This window comes from Micromys minutus (genome assembly GCF_963924665.1).
Source record: "Micromys minutus genome assembly, chromosome: 7".
Lineage (NCBI taxonomy): Eukaryota > Metazoa > Chordata > Mammalia > Rodentia > Muridae > Micromys > Micromys minutus.
In genome coordinates, this window is record NC_137976.1 from 69,372,905 (window position 1) to 69,389,720 (window position 16,816).

Below are 16,816 nucleotides of genomic sequence, written 5' to 3' on the forward strand. Positions count from 1 at the left end.
GCCTTGATTCAGCAAAGTTGACAATGCAGCAGGGTTGGGTGAGCATTAAAAGGGCCACGGAGCTTTCTTTTATTTCATAATCCCAATTGTTTTGCTAGTAACCATCAATAGACTCTAAATGACTGACTCAAATTTTGGATCCAATTCTCATGACTAAGCAGATGTTTGATTTGAAACCATCCCGTATAAATGTCCCTGTGCCTGGAGCCCCCGAGCTGCCCTGGATCTCTCTCAGTAGTGCGGGAGTCAACCTCTGCACTTACAATGTCTAAACCTGGAGCCAAGGTAAGCAGCCCACACACAGACCTTTTAGCCAATAGGCTTCTCATCCAGTAGCACAGTCAAAGCAGAGCTTTTGCTTCTTTGCCCTGAGGTGACTAAGCTAGTGCTTGAGGGACAGGGACAGGACATGGAGAAGGGCTTGATTTTTAGCCTAACAGAATCACCTAACACAATGTGAAAGATTTGCCATTAGCAATGGGTGCTGTGCTAGGTACCATATGAACCATCACGAAGGCTGCCTTCCGGCAACTGGAGATGTAAATCTCACGGGAATAGGACGTGGCGGAGACTGCAGGAGAAAACAGTAGTCGGCATTCTGTTACCTGTAATTTAGCCTCCAGCATTACTGTTCCAAAAGGCCGGTCGGTAGCCCAGTCCAGTGAACTAGATCTTACAGTTTTTCTTCATTCAAGTGTTTCTTGTTTCCAGGCAGAATCCTCACCAACATTTGACTCAACTGTTTGTGGGAAGGGATTGCTCAGGTGGTTTGCTTCTGTAGGGGTCGGTAACTGAAGGGCAGAGTCACTGTGCCCCTGATCCCCCACACCGGGCCCCTCCAACTCTTTGCTTTGAAAGCATTTAGACTTACTAAGCTTGAGAGACTGAAGAGAAATGCACAGTGAATCCAGTTGGTAACACCTGGTTATATTTTATCTCTGTATCACTTGAAAAATAACTAACTTCATTGCATTGATGACAGAGATATTTTAACATGTATCTCCTAAAGATGAAGATTTTCCCTCCTTGAATAAACAGATCCCTGACATCCAGACCATACTTCCTCTCCCCAGCTACCCCAGAAATGTGTATGATAGAGCATGTTACAGTCACATGGCACATGCAGCCAGTTAATTATTTGTCTTTGCTCCCGGTCTTCCCCTCTCCCTGACCCTGTACAGCAGCATCTCTGGCTTTTGTCCTTTCTGAGACATGAACGCTCCTCAAAGCTCAAGCCAGGTGTGTTGTGGAAACTCCCTCTAGATTCATTTTATGGTTTCCTCACCATTAGACTGAGCAGGAAGTTATGAAGGCGATAATGTTTGTTTTCCAGTCTTGGTGTCAGGAGGTGGCTGTTAGCCTAAGGTTCTGTGGTTGAGTGTCCGAGTTTCTCAGTTAACAGAGCAGACAGACAGATGTCCAGTGTTTTGATGTGCATCAGTGACAAAGTCCTGGTGAACAGTCTGGAAAGCCTTGTGGGAAGGCTGTTGCATAGACATCCGTGTAAATGAATTCCTGTTCTTTCTCCCTGCCCTTCCTTTGTTGTCACCGGGTTAATCCAAGGCACCGCAGGCTCAGCAAGAGCAACAGGGTTTGTTAAGCATGTATTCATTAGCCACTGGGAAAATCGAAATAGTTTTCTTTCTGCTTGGGTTGGTAGGCTATTTTTGAAAAAAATAAATGTGACAGGAATTTTGTAGTAGTTTCTAGGAAAACCAGCACTTTTTTTTTCTCTTCCAAGTTTTATGTGAGAAGAGCAAAGTCTCTCCACTGGCTGTAGCATGAATGGCTACAGGAGGGGTGGCTTTCACATTTCCTCTACAAGTAGGAACTGTGCCTCCAGAGCAGCTTCATCCACTGAACAGAGTATGAGCTGGAGGCCAGAAATAACTCCATTAAAAACGAGTGCACACTTGGTTCCATGCGGGAGGGTGGACAACATGGTGGTCCTATGAATATTTCACAACTCAGACACTGGTGTAATGTGCAGATAAGGCATAAATGCTGGGATGGATGAATTAAAGCACATACCTTTCCTATAGCTCCCACAAAATCATTTTCAGTCAGTCACGGCTCCAAAGCAAATTCAGCATACAGATGAAGTCCTATAGAAACCTGCCCGTTCTTAGAGAAGTTACTGGTTTTCCATCACTCACAATCAGTCTCTTGAGGGTGGGGTCCTGCAGACTGTTGAGTCAGCATGAGAAGCAAGAGACCTGCACGGTACTCGGGCTTATAGCTGTCCTTGAAGAGGTAGTGGCCTTTGGAAGTCATCTCTGTCCATAAGAACAAAACCAGCTTGCTGCTTAAAATTTTTATCGTTGGCCGCCTAAATGACGATGGACAACCGTAATAGAAATGTTAAGGAGAAAAGGTGAGAGCTCACAAGACCTCAACCCTAAACAATTACAGGCAATGAAGGAACGCTGAAGGTGGAAGAAACAGTCTGCCCCAGGGAAGAGCGTGCCAGTCGGTTACCAAACAGCCCTGGAAACACTTAACATACAGACTGAGCCAGATGTATTTTAAACGGTTTTTAAAATGTGTCTCACAGTTTTGCACATGTATATAAAGTACTTTGGTCGTGTTCATTTCCCATTCCTCTTCCACTCCCAGCAAGCCCCTTTCTAGTTTTGTGTAGGGTATGCTAAAAGTGTGTGTGAGTGTGTGTGTGTGTGTGGGTGGGTGGGTGGGTGTGTGTTGTGTGTGTGTTGTGTGTGAGTGCATGTGTGTGTGTGAGTGTGTGTGTGTGAGTGCAAGTGTGTGAGTGCATGTGTGTGTGAGTGTGTGTGTGTGTGTGTGTGTGTGTGTCCTCCTGCAGATATCTTGCATCTCATTTATTTGTCTTACGAGTCATAACAGTAGCAAAATTACAGATACGAAGTAGCAACAAGATAATTTTATGGTTGAAGGTCACCACAACATGAGGAACGGTAAACGTTCAGAGCATTCGGAAGATTGAAAACCAGTGTCTTCTCCACCCAGAAATACGACTCTTTTATTCCCCCAGCAACCATTTAGTTGCCTGTAGCTCCTCCAGCCTGGTAAAAGCCCCTTCTTCATCGGCAACTTTGAGTTAAACTGTACACTGACTACCACTTAACCGTCAGCCCACCCTCTGCAGAAAGATCCTTTTACCTTGTTTTACAGCAGGAAGCTTACACTGTGCTGGAAGTTTTTCCCCTCTCATTTATTTTTAAACAGGTATCACATACCTCTAACTCCACTCTGCTAAAATGAGAGCGGGAGGGAGCAGAAAAACAAGATTGAAGAGAGAAAATGAAATAATGTGGTGTGTGTGTGTGTGTGTGTGTTGTTTTGATTGGTTTTTTTTTTTTTTTTTTTGGGAACAGGAAACAGAGGAGAAAATAGGGATGGGAAGGGAACAGGAAAGATTAAGGCAAAATGGAACGACTATGGTTGTGTCACCTGCGGGAAAGCCCAGGACTAAAGAGAAAGGATCTTGTGCCCTTTGGGAATCTGTCCATTTTCTCCATCTAATGAGTCACCTACACCTGGGTCCCTTCAGAATGCTCTCCCACTGTGGCTTCCTGCGTTATCCTCTTGCTCTTGGCCTTTACAGACAGAGGGAACCCCACACACTCACTAGTCCCCAGTCCCTATGGTGGGCTGTGTGCCTCGAGTATTTTATGCATCTGAACGAGCTTGCCCCCTTTTCTTTGTTTCTGGAAAACTACTCGCCCTGCTACTCTTACCAAAAAAAAAAAAAAAAAAAAAAATCTACCTGCTTCTCCCCCTTTATGATGACGCTTGTCTGCCAAGTCAATAAATCGAATCAGCCACAAGGTGGCAGCATAACGCCACTGCTTCCTTGCCTTATAACTGCGATGTTTCTGATTGGGGTTTTACAGAGCGACAAGGCGGGGTGGGAAGCGGGACGGGGAAATCTATTTTTTACTTCACAGTGATATTCAGAAATGATTTATGAGACCCCACCCAGAATTCCTATTAGTGTGCCCCATTTCAACCAGAAAACACGCTGAGCTCAGGTTTGTATCCCCACTGTACACATACGGTGAGTGTATTTGGGTCGTGACTTTGGACCAGTGAGGAGGTGAAGTCTCCAGGAATGACTTACCTAAGGTAGCGGGGCCGACTGAGCAGGGGCAGTTCCAGATCACGGGCTTATGTCTGGCTCGCCTTGGCAACTTGTTCCCAGTGCCGCGAGATACCCGGTAGAAACTGGTAAGACTTTGAAGGCAAGACTACCTTTGTCCCTCTTCACGCAAGACATGCTTTCGTCTGTACTTATGCCCTGTGCTCATCCATGATGTAGCCATCTTGTCAGCTGTTGCTGGGTCCAGGCGATCTATAGGTTAGGGGGGTTTGGTCTTTACCCTTGGGAGAATCTAAAGGGAGTCTGCTGAGAGGGTCAGACGCCTAGACGGACATGTATAATATACTGTGGTAAATTGAGGGCAATGGGAACTTGAAAGTGCCTCTTGGCGGAGACTACTGGACACTCTTTATTCTGCTCCATTGTAAGAACGCTCCCCATCCCAATTGTTGACAAGATTGTCAGGGGCCAAAAGTGAGATTAAAGCAGAGCGGAGTGTTTTTCTTCACCGTGACACTGTGCTTGTGACTTTTATCTGTGCGCAAAGCTGCCCAGATCCTCAGCTCTAACTGCTCTGTGCTGCAGATTAGTTTCTACGAAGACAGAAATTTTCAAGGCCGCCGCTATGACTGCGGCTGCGACTGCGCAGACTTCCGCTCCTACCTGAGTCGCTGCAACTCCATTAGAGTAGAAGGAGGCACCTGGGCTGTGTACGAAAGGCCCAACTTCGCGGGCCACATGTACATCTTACCCCAGGGCGAGTACCCCGAGTACCAGCGTTGGATGGGCCTCAATGACCGCCTGGGCTCTTGCAGGGCTGTTCATCTGGTGAGTCTGGGAGCTCCAGCACACGTTTGCATGCCGACTTTTGTCCCCTCAGAGACCAGAAAAGGGTGCTGGGTCCTCTAGAGCAAGAGTTAACAGGTGGATCTGATGTGAATCCCCTGATGAAGGTTTTGGGAACTGAACTAGGTCTGTTGGTAGAGCAGCAAGCACTTAACTGTTGGCCCATCTCTCCATCGAAACCCCTCTCCCCACATACCCTCTCCTACATCTTCCTAGCTCTTCTCTGTTGAATGGAATACGAATCTTAGTTTACTTCATCGATACACTAAACAGCATTACTTCTCAGCCTTGTGGCTGAGATTAAGTGCAGACTAAATACTGATTATTATATTCTCAGACTCTCCCTACCTCGTATATGTTTATAGAAACATGGTGGGGACAGGAGCTCTGGTGACCCTCTGTTTAGGATGAGAGACTGTGCGCCAAGCCGTTCTCTGAGTTCCCGAAGTACTAACGATCTCTCTAGCAATGGCTGCTCATTTCTGTTTGTTGGTCTTGTTGCTCTCAGTCCAGTGGAGGCCAGTATAAGATCCAGATCTTTGAAAAGGGTGACTTCAACGGCCAGATGTACGAAACCACGGAAGACTGCCCCTCCATCATGGAGCAATTTCACTTGCGAGAGATCCACTCCTGTAAGGTGCTAGAAGGCACCTGGATTTTCTATGAGCTGCCCAGCTACCATGGCAGACAGTACCTTCTGGACAAGAAGGAGTACCGGAAGCCCATCGATTGGGGTGCAGCATCCCCCGCTGTCCAGTCATTCCGCCGCATTGTGGAGTGACGGTCTGCGTGGGATGCAGAGATCTCCCTGAGGGCTGAACTCTGCTGGCTGGCTTGTGGTCCAAATAGGCCACGTAAATAAAAGCATTGGAATGCATCCCATCGCTGACTGGTGTGCCTTCTCTTAATTGCTTTTAGTGACCAGCAATTGAGCTCCCTCCACAGTGGGCAATTACAGGGAGCAGTTCATCTTTCAGATAAGAAGGTGCATTGAAGTAAGACTGAGTTGAAGGTCAGGAAATCCCACTTTCACATAGGGGCCCTTTCTGTTTGCGGTTTGCATTAACTCAACACAAACAAAAGTCAGAGCTGCCCTTTACGGAGAGCATACACTAATAATCTGTTTCTTCTCACCCCACCCTAGAAGAGTAACAGTCTGTCTACACATTACAATTGAGAAAACTGAGACTTAAAAAAAAAAATTTTTTTAAAATGGACCACAGTCACCATGTGGCCAATAGAAGCTGAATTCTGTTGGGGACATTGATGTTTCTGAAGCCACTGTTTAATTTTCAGCTCATCCATTCAACTCAATAGCTGGAGATCTGTGTGCAGCGTGAGGGGGTGAAGGACCCTAACATGTAAAAAGTGGGGGTGAAGGCTCTCACTGGAGTATCTTTCCAGAAAGAGGATACTTACTGACAACAAGCGATAAAGCCAGGGCTGTTATTTTCCAGTAGCTGAGCTGCCCTCTGCCTAATGCCCCTCATTTAAGATCCGGAGGTTTTGGATTTTCACTGCAAGTTGTTCCTACTCTACCGGTATTTGGAAGGAAGTTGAACAGAGCCTTGAGGCTCTGAGTAACCCACGGCCTCGCGTAGTCCTGGTGCAGACACAGCATCCATCCGTAGCGTGCTAGAGGGTATTTGAGAACTCAGGGAAATGCTCAAAGCACCTGTCACTAAAAGAGATGGCGAAGCTCATATCTTCTAGGGCTTTCCCCATAATGACATGTGAGGACACTGAGTGCCCAGTGCATACTACACACCTGTAACTCCTTTTCCCATGTAGTCAGTGAGGACTTGGAGAAATTTGAGTTGTTGTAAGGGAGCGGCACGGAGGAGAAAGGAGCTGCACAGGCCCTGGCCTCAGAGTTGATGGCATTGTCAGTTCTGGGCTTTACCACTCTGCCAAGAAGCTAACTCACCTTATCTCCCATACCAGAGCCCCAACCAAACCAAGTGTTCACTGGACACATTGGGGCAGAAAGAACACTGAAGACGTTAGTCAATACCCAAGGTGACTGACATGGTTTTTAGAAGTGCAGTCTCTGGAAATGACCTCGGAGATCTTGCCAGTCTTGTTCCGCTGGGGAAACTGGGACTGTGGTGACAGTCGGCAGTGGCCTCCTCTCTCACAGCAGCCATGCAAGAGAGTGCTGTCATGGTGGCTACACACAGTCTGGGGGAAGCAAACGACGGCCACTGAAACATAAAACAACAGGCCTGTCAGTTAATGCCCAGATTCTGAGAGGCAGTGGTTACTGTCCAAGCCACGGGTGTACCTCTTAACTCTGCTTAAAAGGAATTTTACAAGCACTCGATACTAAAGGTCAAAAAACAATCTGTCCTCTATCCCGAAGTCCCAGGCCTTTGGGTAGGGATCGTTCTCTCGGCTGTTAGAGACAAGGGCTGCTGTCAACCCCTCGCCAACAATGAAGTGGTTATCCTGAGTTTACTTCTCCCATCTTTAATGCTTCCTCTGAAACAGCATCTCAGGAAAACAAAGGCCACGCTATCTAAAACTGTGTTAGCCTTTTCCTATCCCAAGCATTCTTCTGAGACAAGACTGAGTATTTCCGGAATATGGAGTCCACTTCCTCAACAAGGCTCCTACACCAAGCCTACAGAGTAGAGCAGTCAGATTAAACATAGAGCAGTATTAATAACACCAAATAATGTCACATAAATATAAACGTGACCTAAGTTCTGTGTGGGGCGTGAAGAAATGACCATGTGTCTGATACTGTGACGTCATCCTTAATTGCATTTGCTATATTCGACTGACCTACATCAGAGTATGGCAAATCATAACAAATTATGTGAGGCCAAAAGCACAGGGGACACTGTAGGCTTTGGCAATGAGGGTACAGGCTCTACAAAGAAAATTTAAGAAAGAATTGGAAGCATGTGTGTCTCCCACGGACGGGCTGTGGACCACTAGTTTCCAATGTTGGCAGTCAGAGAGAATTGAACGCTACAATCTCCCCCTTACACAGAGCCAGCATCTGCCGCTCCAGCTTTCAATTTTCAGCCTTATCTCTTACCCATCTAGGTCTCCACCCACAAGACATAATGATGCCTCTTAATGATGATCTTCTACAGGATCATCCACAGTTTGCTAAGGACAGGCAGTCTGGCACAAAAGTTAGAGTCCCGTCCATCTCTGGGAGTGGAGTCCCATTAGTTCAGAGTCACAAAATCTAACATGGATAACTCCTGTAGGAGAACAGCACCTGTTCTGTGGGCAGTCGAATCGGACAACATATAAAGACATGTAATGGGTGTTAGCCTTGACTTCAGCAGCTGTAAAGACACCACAAACTCTGGTCAGCAAATGCCAAATTGCTGAGAAAAGCTGTATGATCCAGTTCCTGTGAGCCTCCAGGGGCAGTGGTCTCATCAATGGGCGACACGAAACCACTTCTGTGTGCCTGTGTTTTAAGACACCGTGTATGTTGTTGACTCAGTAACATGGAACTCACCTCCAGGGGCCAGATGGTTGGTTATCTAGCACCTGCCTTCTCTGTCCCTGCCTTTGAGTGCTTGGGACATTAGACAATAAACTGCTGCCGTCCCTGGGCACATTTCTTTACAGTGAAACAATCAACGGGAAGCAGGAATACAAAGACTGTGGCATTCGGTGGGTCTGGAACAATGTATGAGATCTGAGGCAGAAAGGCATAGGGCTCTCTCCACTCCCCGGGGGTCATAGGGCTCTCTCCACTCCCCCGGGGGTCATAGGGCTCTCTCCACTCCCCCGGGGGTCATAGGGCTCTCTCCACTCCCCCGGGGGTCATAGGGCTCTCTCCACTCCCCCGGGGGTCATAGGGCTCTCTCCACTCCCCGGGGGTCATAGGGCTCTCTCCACTCCCCGGGGGTCATAGGGCTCTCTCCACTCCCCGGGGGTCATAGGGCTCTCTCCACTCCCCCGGGGGTCATAGGGCTCTCTCCACTCCCCGGGGGTCACCGATCATGGCTCCTCACTGATCACATCCTCAAGTCTCAAAGCCGCTGTGATCAGTGGCTTGTGGATCACAAAGTGTCTGGGGCTTAGAGTTTGCAAATACAGACTGAAGTAGTAAGAAGCCACTGGGCGGCAGGGGTCCCACAGTCACGCTATTTTCTACTACTAAGTAGCCATTGCTTGTCTGGATTAACTTCATTGTCTTTTATGTGGTGAGCCAGCTTTACACGTTTCCATTTTATCCCATAGTTTTTTCAGAAATATGCGTATGACGTGTACATGATGTGGGTGCATGTACAAATGTGTGTTCATATATGGGGTGCACATATACATGTATGTGCATGCTTCTGGAGGTTCTAGATTATGGTTAAGTATCCTCCTTAATTCCCTTTCAAACACTCACACACACACACACACACACACACACACACATACACACACACACACACACACACACATACACACACACACACATACACACACACACACATACACACACACACACACACACACACACACATACACACACACACACACACACACACATACACACACACACACACACACACACACACACACACACATACACACACACACATACACACACACACACACACACACACACACGTATATATGCATACACACACAGGGTCTTTTGCTTACCATGCATCTAGCTAGTCAGCTTGACTTAGACACTCCCTGTCTCTGGAGTGCCAGAATTGCAGGTAGCGCTGCCCAACCCCCTGGCTTTTAGGTGGGTTCTGGGGTCCCAAACTCCAGCCCTCGTGCCTGCACAACAAGCCCTTTACCTACCAAGCCACCTCCACAGTCCATGTCTGTAATTTTAGCAGATGCTTCATAGTTGGAAGAAATCTGTTGGAATCATCTAACCCATCCCCTAACCTTGAGAAAAGTCACATCTAGCTGTCACAGGAGTCTGGCCGCCTCCTGCCTGTCCTGTTAGTCTTGTCCCTGGCTCTGGTTCTGGCAGTTTCCAAAGCCAACATGGTTGCCTATAGAATTCCCACAGGTCAGAGCTTTACAAACCTCCACATTATCCTCATATTCAACACAACACAAGCAGCCGCGTCAGTATTAGCTGTGCCTGTAACTCTGAAGGGCCATATGAATAAAGGCAGCTACCCTGGAACCTGAAACAATGAAACTGATGACTTTTTCAGATCCTTTCTGGAGAGTAGGTGGGAGGAGAGGAGTTGGGAAGGGGTGGAGCTGGTGAGAAGGAGGAGCCAGGGGATTGGAGGAGAGTTTGAAGTACTTCAGCCACCTGATGGGGGTGGCCACTTGCACAGAAATAGAAAGTTAATCTCCCTCATTCCCCCACACCCCCACCCCAGCTAGGACCAGAAGCTCCCTTTGACACCATCTCAGATCTTTCAACGTTAATCCTATTTCTCCAGTACCTGTGGCTCCCTTTGGGAGTCAGCAGCTGTGAGCACACAGTTGGGTGACTGTGGAGTGAATAGCTTTCTGGGGAAATCCCGCCAGCATTTGCACAGTAAAGTACACAGCAGGCAGAGATTTGTCCCTCTTTGTTCACTGAAAGGCCACATCAGCCTGCGCATTGAACCATGGGGCCAGAACAATGGCGGGTCCTGGTGGTAATGCTGACCACAAGGGTTTCTGAATACACACTGGCTGCTTTGCCCAGAGTCACTGTTTAAGCCCCTTGGCCCTGGCTAGGCTGGTACTGCAGGACCCAGGGCTAAGTACAGAAAGATATATCTTCACACTATGTTCCCGTGATCACGAAATCGTGGGCAAAAAGAAAAACAAAAGAGCTGCTTGTGAGAAGATTATGAACCAGAGTCACTTCCAAAGACTCTTCTAAAGGCCGGGCACTCTGGCAGTTGTGAAGGCATCACATGGCCTTGCCCATGGTGTCTCCTGGCAACAGCTTCACCCACACTGTCTCAGTGACCCTCTTGACATGAGGACATTGACTCTCCCTGTGATTATGTGAAGGGGAAGGTCGCTCCACTTGCTACTTGCAGCAACATAGACTGAGTCACAGAAACGCTATGTGCCTGTAGGGGTGACTTCAGTGTTCCTAGGCCCCCAGTCAGGAAGAGCCCTTTGATGTAACCGGTGTCCGCAGCAAACCTTTCTCTGCACGTGAGGTAGTCCTGTAAGCATAAGTGTGCTTTAGTCCATGGTCCTTGAGGTGTAGGTGGCACAAAGGGGGTTAGCGTGTTGGCCTTGGAGGGACATAGAAGAGACTGGACAGACAACCCGGTTTGCTCACACATGGTTAGGTGTACTGTGTGCTCTACCCTCCACTAGAGAAGACTGCTCTAACTATTCCTCCATAGCAAAGAGACACCGCAGATCTGCCCAACAAAAGAGGGGGATTGATAGCCTGGCTTTCCGGTGTATCCTCTTTTCAGAAAAACAAAAATATCTATAACGAGAAATCTCAAAGTTGGAAAACAAGAAAAGCAGGAGAAAACGTTCGCTCTGAAACGGGCACCTATGTGCCTGCTTCAAAAGGCAACGCAGAGTTTGAACTGAATCTCAGTGTTTCCTAAAACTCGCATTGTCTGGGAGCTGTGACATCGAGAGAGCAGTTCCCGGATGCTGAGGGGATCCTTGTCGTCCCCTCAGACTTGTCAAACAAGATGTCCATCTGTTACCTTCTCACACTGTCCTTAGGTCCTGGAAAGAAGAGTCCTTTGCTTACAAGGAGTCCTTTACCAACAAGAGCCATGGCCTGAGAGCACCCCACCCCAACCCACACCCCCACCCTCCAACCCCCATCCCCACCCACACCCCCACCCCAGGCATCCCTTCAATGCTAAACTAAGTAAACCGAGGGAAGAGGATTTGGCATAATTTTAAATGTACCCTTTCCCTCTGAAGATTTGATAATGTAGCTATGAAGTACATTTACTGGAGACAGGTGTAGGAACAGGACTGACCTTTCAAACCATGCTGAAGGCACAAAAGTATTTGGCTTATAGGGATGGGGTGGGGGAGTTAGGGAGCATGTGCCGGGTACGTGTTGCCTCAGCCACATGAGTTCCCAAGGCGGCAGGTACATGCTGGAATCTGCTCCAGCTTCAGATCCACCTCATCCTCTTCCTTCCTGTTCAAAGGTTCTCGTAGGCAGTGAGGGAGGCGTCAGAAACAGCTGTCTGGTTACTAGCACAGAGGAAGAGGTACTGATTTCTTTGTTTAAAAAGATGGCTCTCAGAACTGTTCTCGGATCTACAGAGATGTACGGAATTGCTGAACAGCCAAACTCAAAATATGCCAGAGAAACATCGGGGTGGGGTATTCCGCGCCCCCCCCCCCCACGCAGGCAGCGAGTGCAGGAACAGCCCAGGGCTAGTGAATGTGGGAGAGTAGGGTCAGGGAGAAAGTCACGGGCATAGCCTCAGAACTGAGGAAGTTCGGACCCATGGCTTGGGAGGGTAAATTCCCTGGGACATTCTTCCCGATTTTTAAAGCTTTTGGTATGATGACTCTTTACAAATACACAGTTGGGTACACACCACCAAAACCAGGACTGAACATTGTTATCCCCCAAATAAATTCCTCTGATGTCTTGTGTGTCTCTGCTTGAAGACCTACCCCTCTTGGGCTGAAGCCACTGCCTTTCTCTTGGCTTACCTTCGCTCAAGGTCCCGAGTAGGATTGGTCAGTGTGTGGTTCCACACAAAGAATGTTTGGGGATACATCAGTGTGTATAGCACAGATCAGTTGTTCTTTTTTATTACTTAGCAACTATCTTCTCTACTTTTTATTTTCAATAATCCGAGGGTGAAGGAAATGGGGCTGTTTCCAGACACACTGCTTCTGTTTATAGTGCTTTTTAAGTCTCCGGAACCGTGTGTCTAGCCAGTCTAATTCCACAAAATAACTGTTTTCCCTTCCTTCTTTTAGAGTGATGTGCTGAGACCTGCCTGGAGATCCTCAGGTGGTGAGCTGGCACACCCGTACCTGCTTGCCTTTTTATAAAGACCTTGTTAGCTGTATCCCTGACCTGGATTCAGAGAGCAGCAGCTGGAAGCCCTAGCCTAGATCCAGCCTCCCTATCTTGTCCCAGGAAATCTGAGAGAGGGAAGGAGAGAGGGAGGGAGAGAGAGACGGAGAGTGAGAGGGGGAGGGGGAAGGAGAGAAGGAGAGGGAGGAGAAGGGGGAGGAAGAGAGGGAGAGGGAGAAAGAGAGAAAGAGAGAGAAAGCTCTAAGTGTGAGATGACCCTGGAAGTGGAGAGGATGGGACATCAGCTGGGAACCCAGGCTGGCAGTGAAAGTAACTTAATTTACGGCGTGCAAATATGTTCAGACATTTGATGGATGGGCTTCCACGCTTACTCTTTACTTGGGTCTGTGATTATAAAGAGGCTTACCCTGGCTGTGACTGGGGAGGGAACCCAAGCTTCTTTCCATGAGCAAATCACTCCATCAGTACTAATGGTCCTCTACTGGCTCTGAAGAATAATTCTGTATCAAGCGGTACCTGCATCACCAATAGGGTGCAGTTTCTACACTGGGAGAGTCTTACCTCATCTCTCCATCTGGTCCCCTGACTGATGACAGCTGTCAGGGCAGGAGAAAACAATGTGTGCGTCTGTGTCCCCAGTCAACTCCTTCCTGCCCTCCCTACCCCCCCCCACCCGTCACATGGCTGGGTCTCCTCGGAGGAGGAAAGATGGAGGGCAGTGCTGGTTTCCTCTGCTTCCTCTTCATTCCTCTCCCGAAGGCATCACAGTTCAATGACATTTTGTTCTTGGTTCTCTTCATAGTCCATTCTCCCTGGACAGCTCTATGACTCCAGAGGCTCTCCTCCCCTCCCTTCCCTCCTTTTCCCTCCCCTCCCTCCCCCTCCCCTCCCTTCCCCTTCCCTCCCTTCCCCCTTCCACCCTTCCCCTCTCCCTCCCCTCCCCTCCTCTCTCCTCTCCCCGTCTTTCCTCTTTCCTCCTCTCTCTTCTCTCTCCTTCCGTCCTCTCTCTTCTCTCCCCTCCCCTCTTCTCTTTTCTCCTCTCTTTCCTTCCCTCTCCTCCCCCTCTCCTCTCCCTTTCCCTCCCTTCTACCCCTCCTTCCCCTCTTTTCTCTCTTTTTTCCTCTCCTCCCCCCTCCCCTTTCTTCTATCTTCCCTCCCTCCTTCTTTCTCTTCTCTCCTCAATTCTCCTCTCCCCTCACCCCTCTCTTCTCTTTTTCCTCTCCTTTCTTCTCCTTCTCCCCACCCTGTGTAACAGGGCTGGACCCTCCTCTTCCTCTCCCCTCCTGCTTTTCCCTCTTCCCACCTCTCTTTCCTCCTACCATTAACACATGGACGTCATGCTGTCTTGGCCCTTTTCTCCCACACCCCACTCCATCCAGAAAGGATGTCACAAAGCCGTCCTCTGTCCCCCACTTTCCTGACTTGGGCATCTATGGTAGCTTTGGATGTAAGATCTCAGCCAGCTCTAATGTATCTGCCTCAAGCTCTCTTTCTTAAACACCCAGTGTGTCATCTTAGTAAAGCCTTCTGATCTTTGGGGTTCATATGTGTGCAGAAAAGAATCACAACTCTCAGAGCCATAACACCCATGCTTCATGATGTTGTGGAGTTCAAGACCACCAGGAAAAGACCCCAGGCTTGATCCAGGTTATAACTAACCAAATTTATTAAAGCTGCTAACAGGGCCACAGTCTCTGACCCAAATCAGAGACATTCACCCTGAGTTGAGTGACAGATGGGTTTTTAAAGTAAAAAACCACAAGGGCTGTTCTTTTCTGCCAAGATTAGATGGTCAAGCTGACTTCAAAATAGTCCTTGAACGTCTGCACAAGTAGGTTACAGAAGCCAAAAATCAGTGGTTTGACATATCATGAGAACAGATGGCTGTACATTTCTGAGTGGAAGTCAAGGAGTCAGGGTGGCTGGGCCTTATCTTCCAGGAACTTGAGTCAGAGACAAATGTCTATTAAGTCCCCAAATGATGTCTAGCACAAAATGGAGTTTCATTGGCCATCACAGTGTATGACACTGCACCAGCACCACAGTTCACAGCGTGTCCACAGAGAAGAGGGCTTCCGAAAGCACGAAATGGGACACCCTCACAGTAACCAGCCCAGGGACGCGTCTCACCGAGCACCCTCACCCCCTCACCCCCTCCTCCAATAGCCTGCACTCAGGGAACTGTGGGTAATTTTTCAAGGCAGTTGTGTTAGGGGTTGGCTTTAGAGGTAGGAAGGGGAAAGGTCTCTCTAAAAAACTACAACTTAGCCATGCAAATGTGAGGAACAATGAACGCAGTTTAACATACAGGGAGGCATTGTCTGAGGCCAGAGACCAGCAATGCCTGCAGTCAGTCACTGGCTAGCTAGTGGCCAGCAGAGGGCCAATGTCAGCAATCCCAAAGCAGGATTAGAGCTGGACAGAGGACACTTCAACCCTCAGGTGGTGTACAGCATGTGACCATCTCCCTGGTTGGGCCAGAAGATCATGCAGAGTCACGGACAGTTTGATTAACTCTACCAAAGATATGTTCAGGAAACTGACTAACCTCTTAGAAATTACTTCAGTCTGCCCAAGCCAACGAAAAGTCTTGTAAGGTGGCTTAGCAAAGGCACCTGTCACCAAGCCTGATTACATGAGTTTGATCTCCAGAATTCACATAGTGGAAACTATAACCAATTCCTGCAGGTTGTCTCCTGACCTCCACTCATGCACGCACAAATAAATATAATTTTAAAAGTTTTAAAAACACTCTACAAGACCCCCTCGTGGAAACTCTCTCAGGAGCCCATCTCCTGACACTGGTCTTGTGCCGTTCCTTCGTTTTTTTTTTTTTTTTTTTTTTTTTCTTCCTGAAGCCGGCATTGCTGTTCTTACCCCCATATGTCTACACTTTCGGTCGTCAGCGGTGTGAGACACAGGGGTGGGGGGTCGTTTCTGTTTCTGTGATAAAACACCACGACTGGAAGCAATTTGGGTGGAAAAGTCTATTTCATCTTGCCATTCTCAGTTCACACTCCATCACTAAGGGATGCCAGGGCAGGAACCAAAGCAGAGACCACGGGGCAACGTTGCTTATGGGCTTGTTCCACACAGCTTGCTCAGCCTACTTTCTTATAGCACCTAGGGACACCTGCCTAGATGTAGCACCTCCTACAGTGAGCTGAGCCATTGCACATCAATCACCCATTTAAAAAAAAATGTATCACAGTTTCCCCCACAGGCCAACCTGATAGGGACACTTTCTCAAAGTTGTCACTGTAAAAATGACTCTAGTTTGTGTCAAGTTAACATAAAAGTCGCCAGCATGCGTGGTCCCAGGCTGGTTTTGATGGCCACTGAGAATCTGGTATCTGGAGTCCCTGGGTCACACAATTCTGAGGTGAGAAAGCTAACACTGTTCTTAAGGACCACACCAAATCTCCTCGTTTCCTGTGGTGAGTACCCTACCTACCTTACTGCCTGGGATCCATGTCACCCCTCAAGTGTCCCCTCAGGAGTTCCGGTTCCACGTCTTTCTTCCACGTCCCAAGTCACGTCACCATCACGTCTGCCTTGTGTGTCCAGAGTCACAGCCATCCATCCATCTCTTTTTGGAAGTCAAGAGCTCTGCCATCTCTCTGATGAGGAGATGACCGTAACGTGGACACCCATCTTGTACCTGTTCTGTGCCGTCGCTGTAAGCTGCCAGTCTTGATGGACCAAGCTTTCTGTGGACCTAAACTCCTTAAGAAGGCTTGGAGTAGAGAACCTGGTCATCTTGGGGAGACAGAAAGACACCCCCATCCTCCCAGTTTCTCTGTATCTTTGCACTTCTTCTGCAAGGAAGACATCAACAAACGGGTGGGGGGGGGGGGTCTAAGGGGGAACCTGAGTCCCAGGCACAAATTTTGAGTGAGTCCGTGGAAAACAAGCAAATGTTGGCCCCAGGAAGGGAAGTGATAACCAGAACCTCCAGATTT

At 48.3% G+C, this 16,816-nt stretch overlaps 1 protein-coding gene across 1 annotated transcript; it reads left to right on the top strand.

Annotated features, from left to right (window-relative positions):
- Nucleotides 1-264: 264 nt before the first annotated feature.
- Nucleotides 265-5,705, top strand: CRYGS (crystallin gamma S; the record flags this gene model as incomplete). The annotated part of the gene is made up of 3 exons (XM_080919423.1): nucleotides 265-285; nucleotides 4,664-4,906; nucleotides 5,433-5,705. 3 exons carry the CDS (start codon nucleotides 265-267, stop codon nucleotides 5,703-5,705), a joined length of 537 nt encoding a protein of 178 aa, XP_080775549.1.
- Between the last annotated feature and the right edge of the window lie 11,111 nt (nucleotides 5,706-16,816).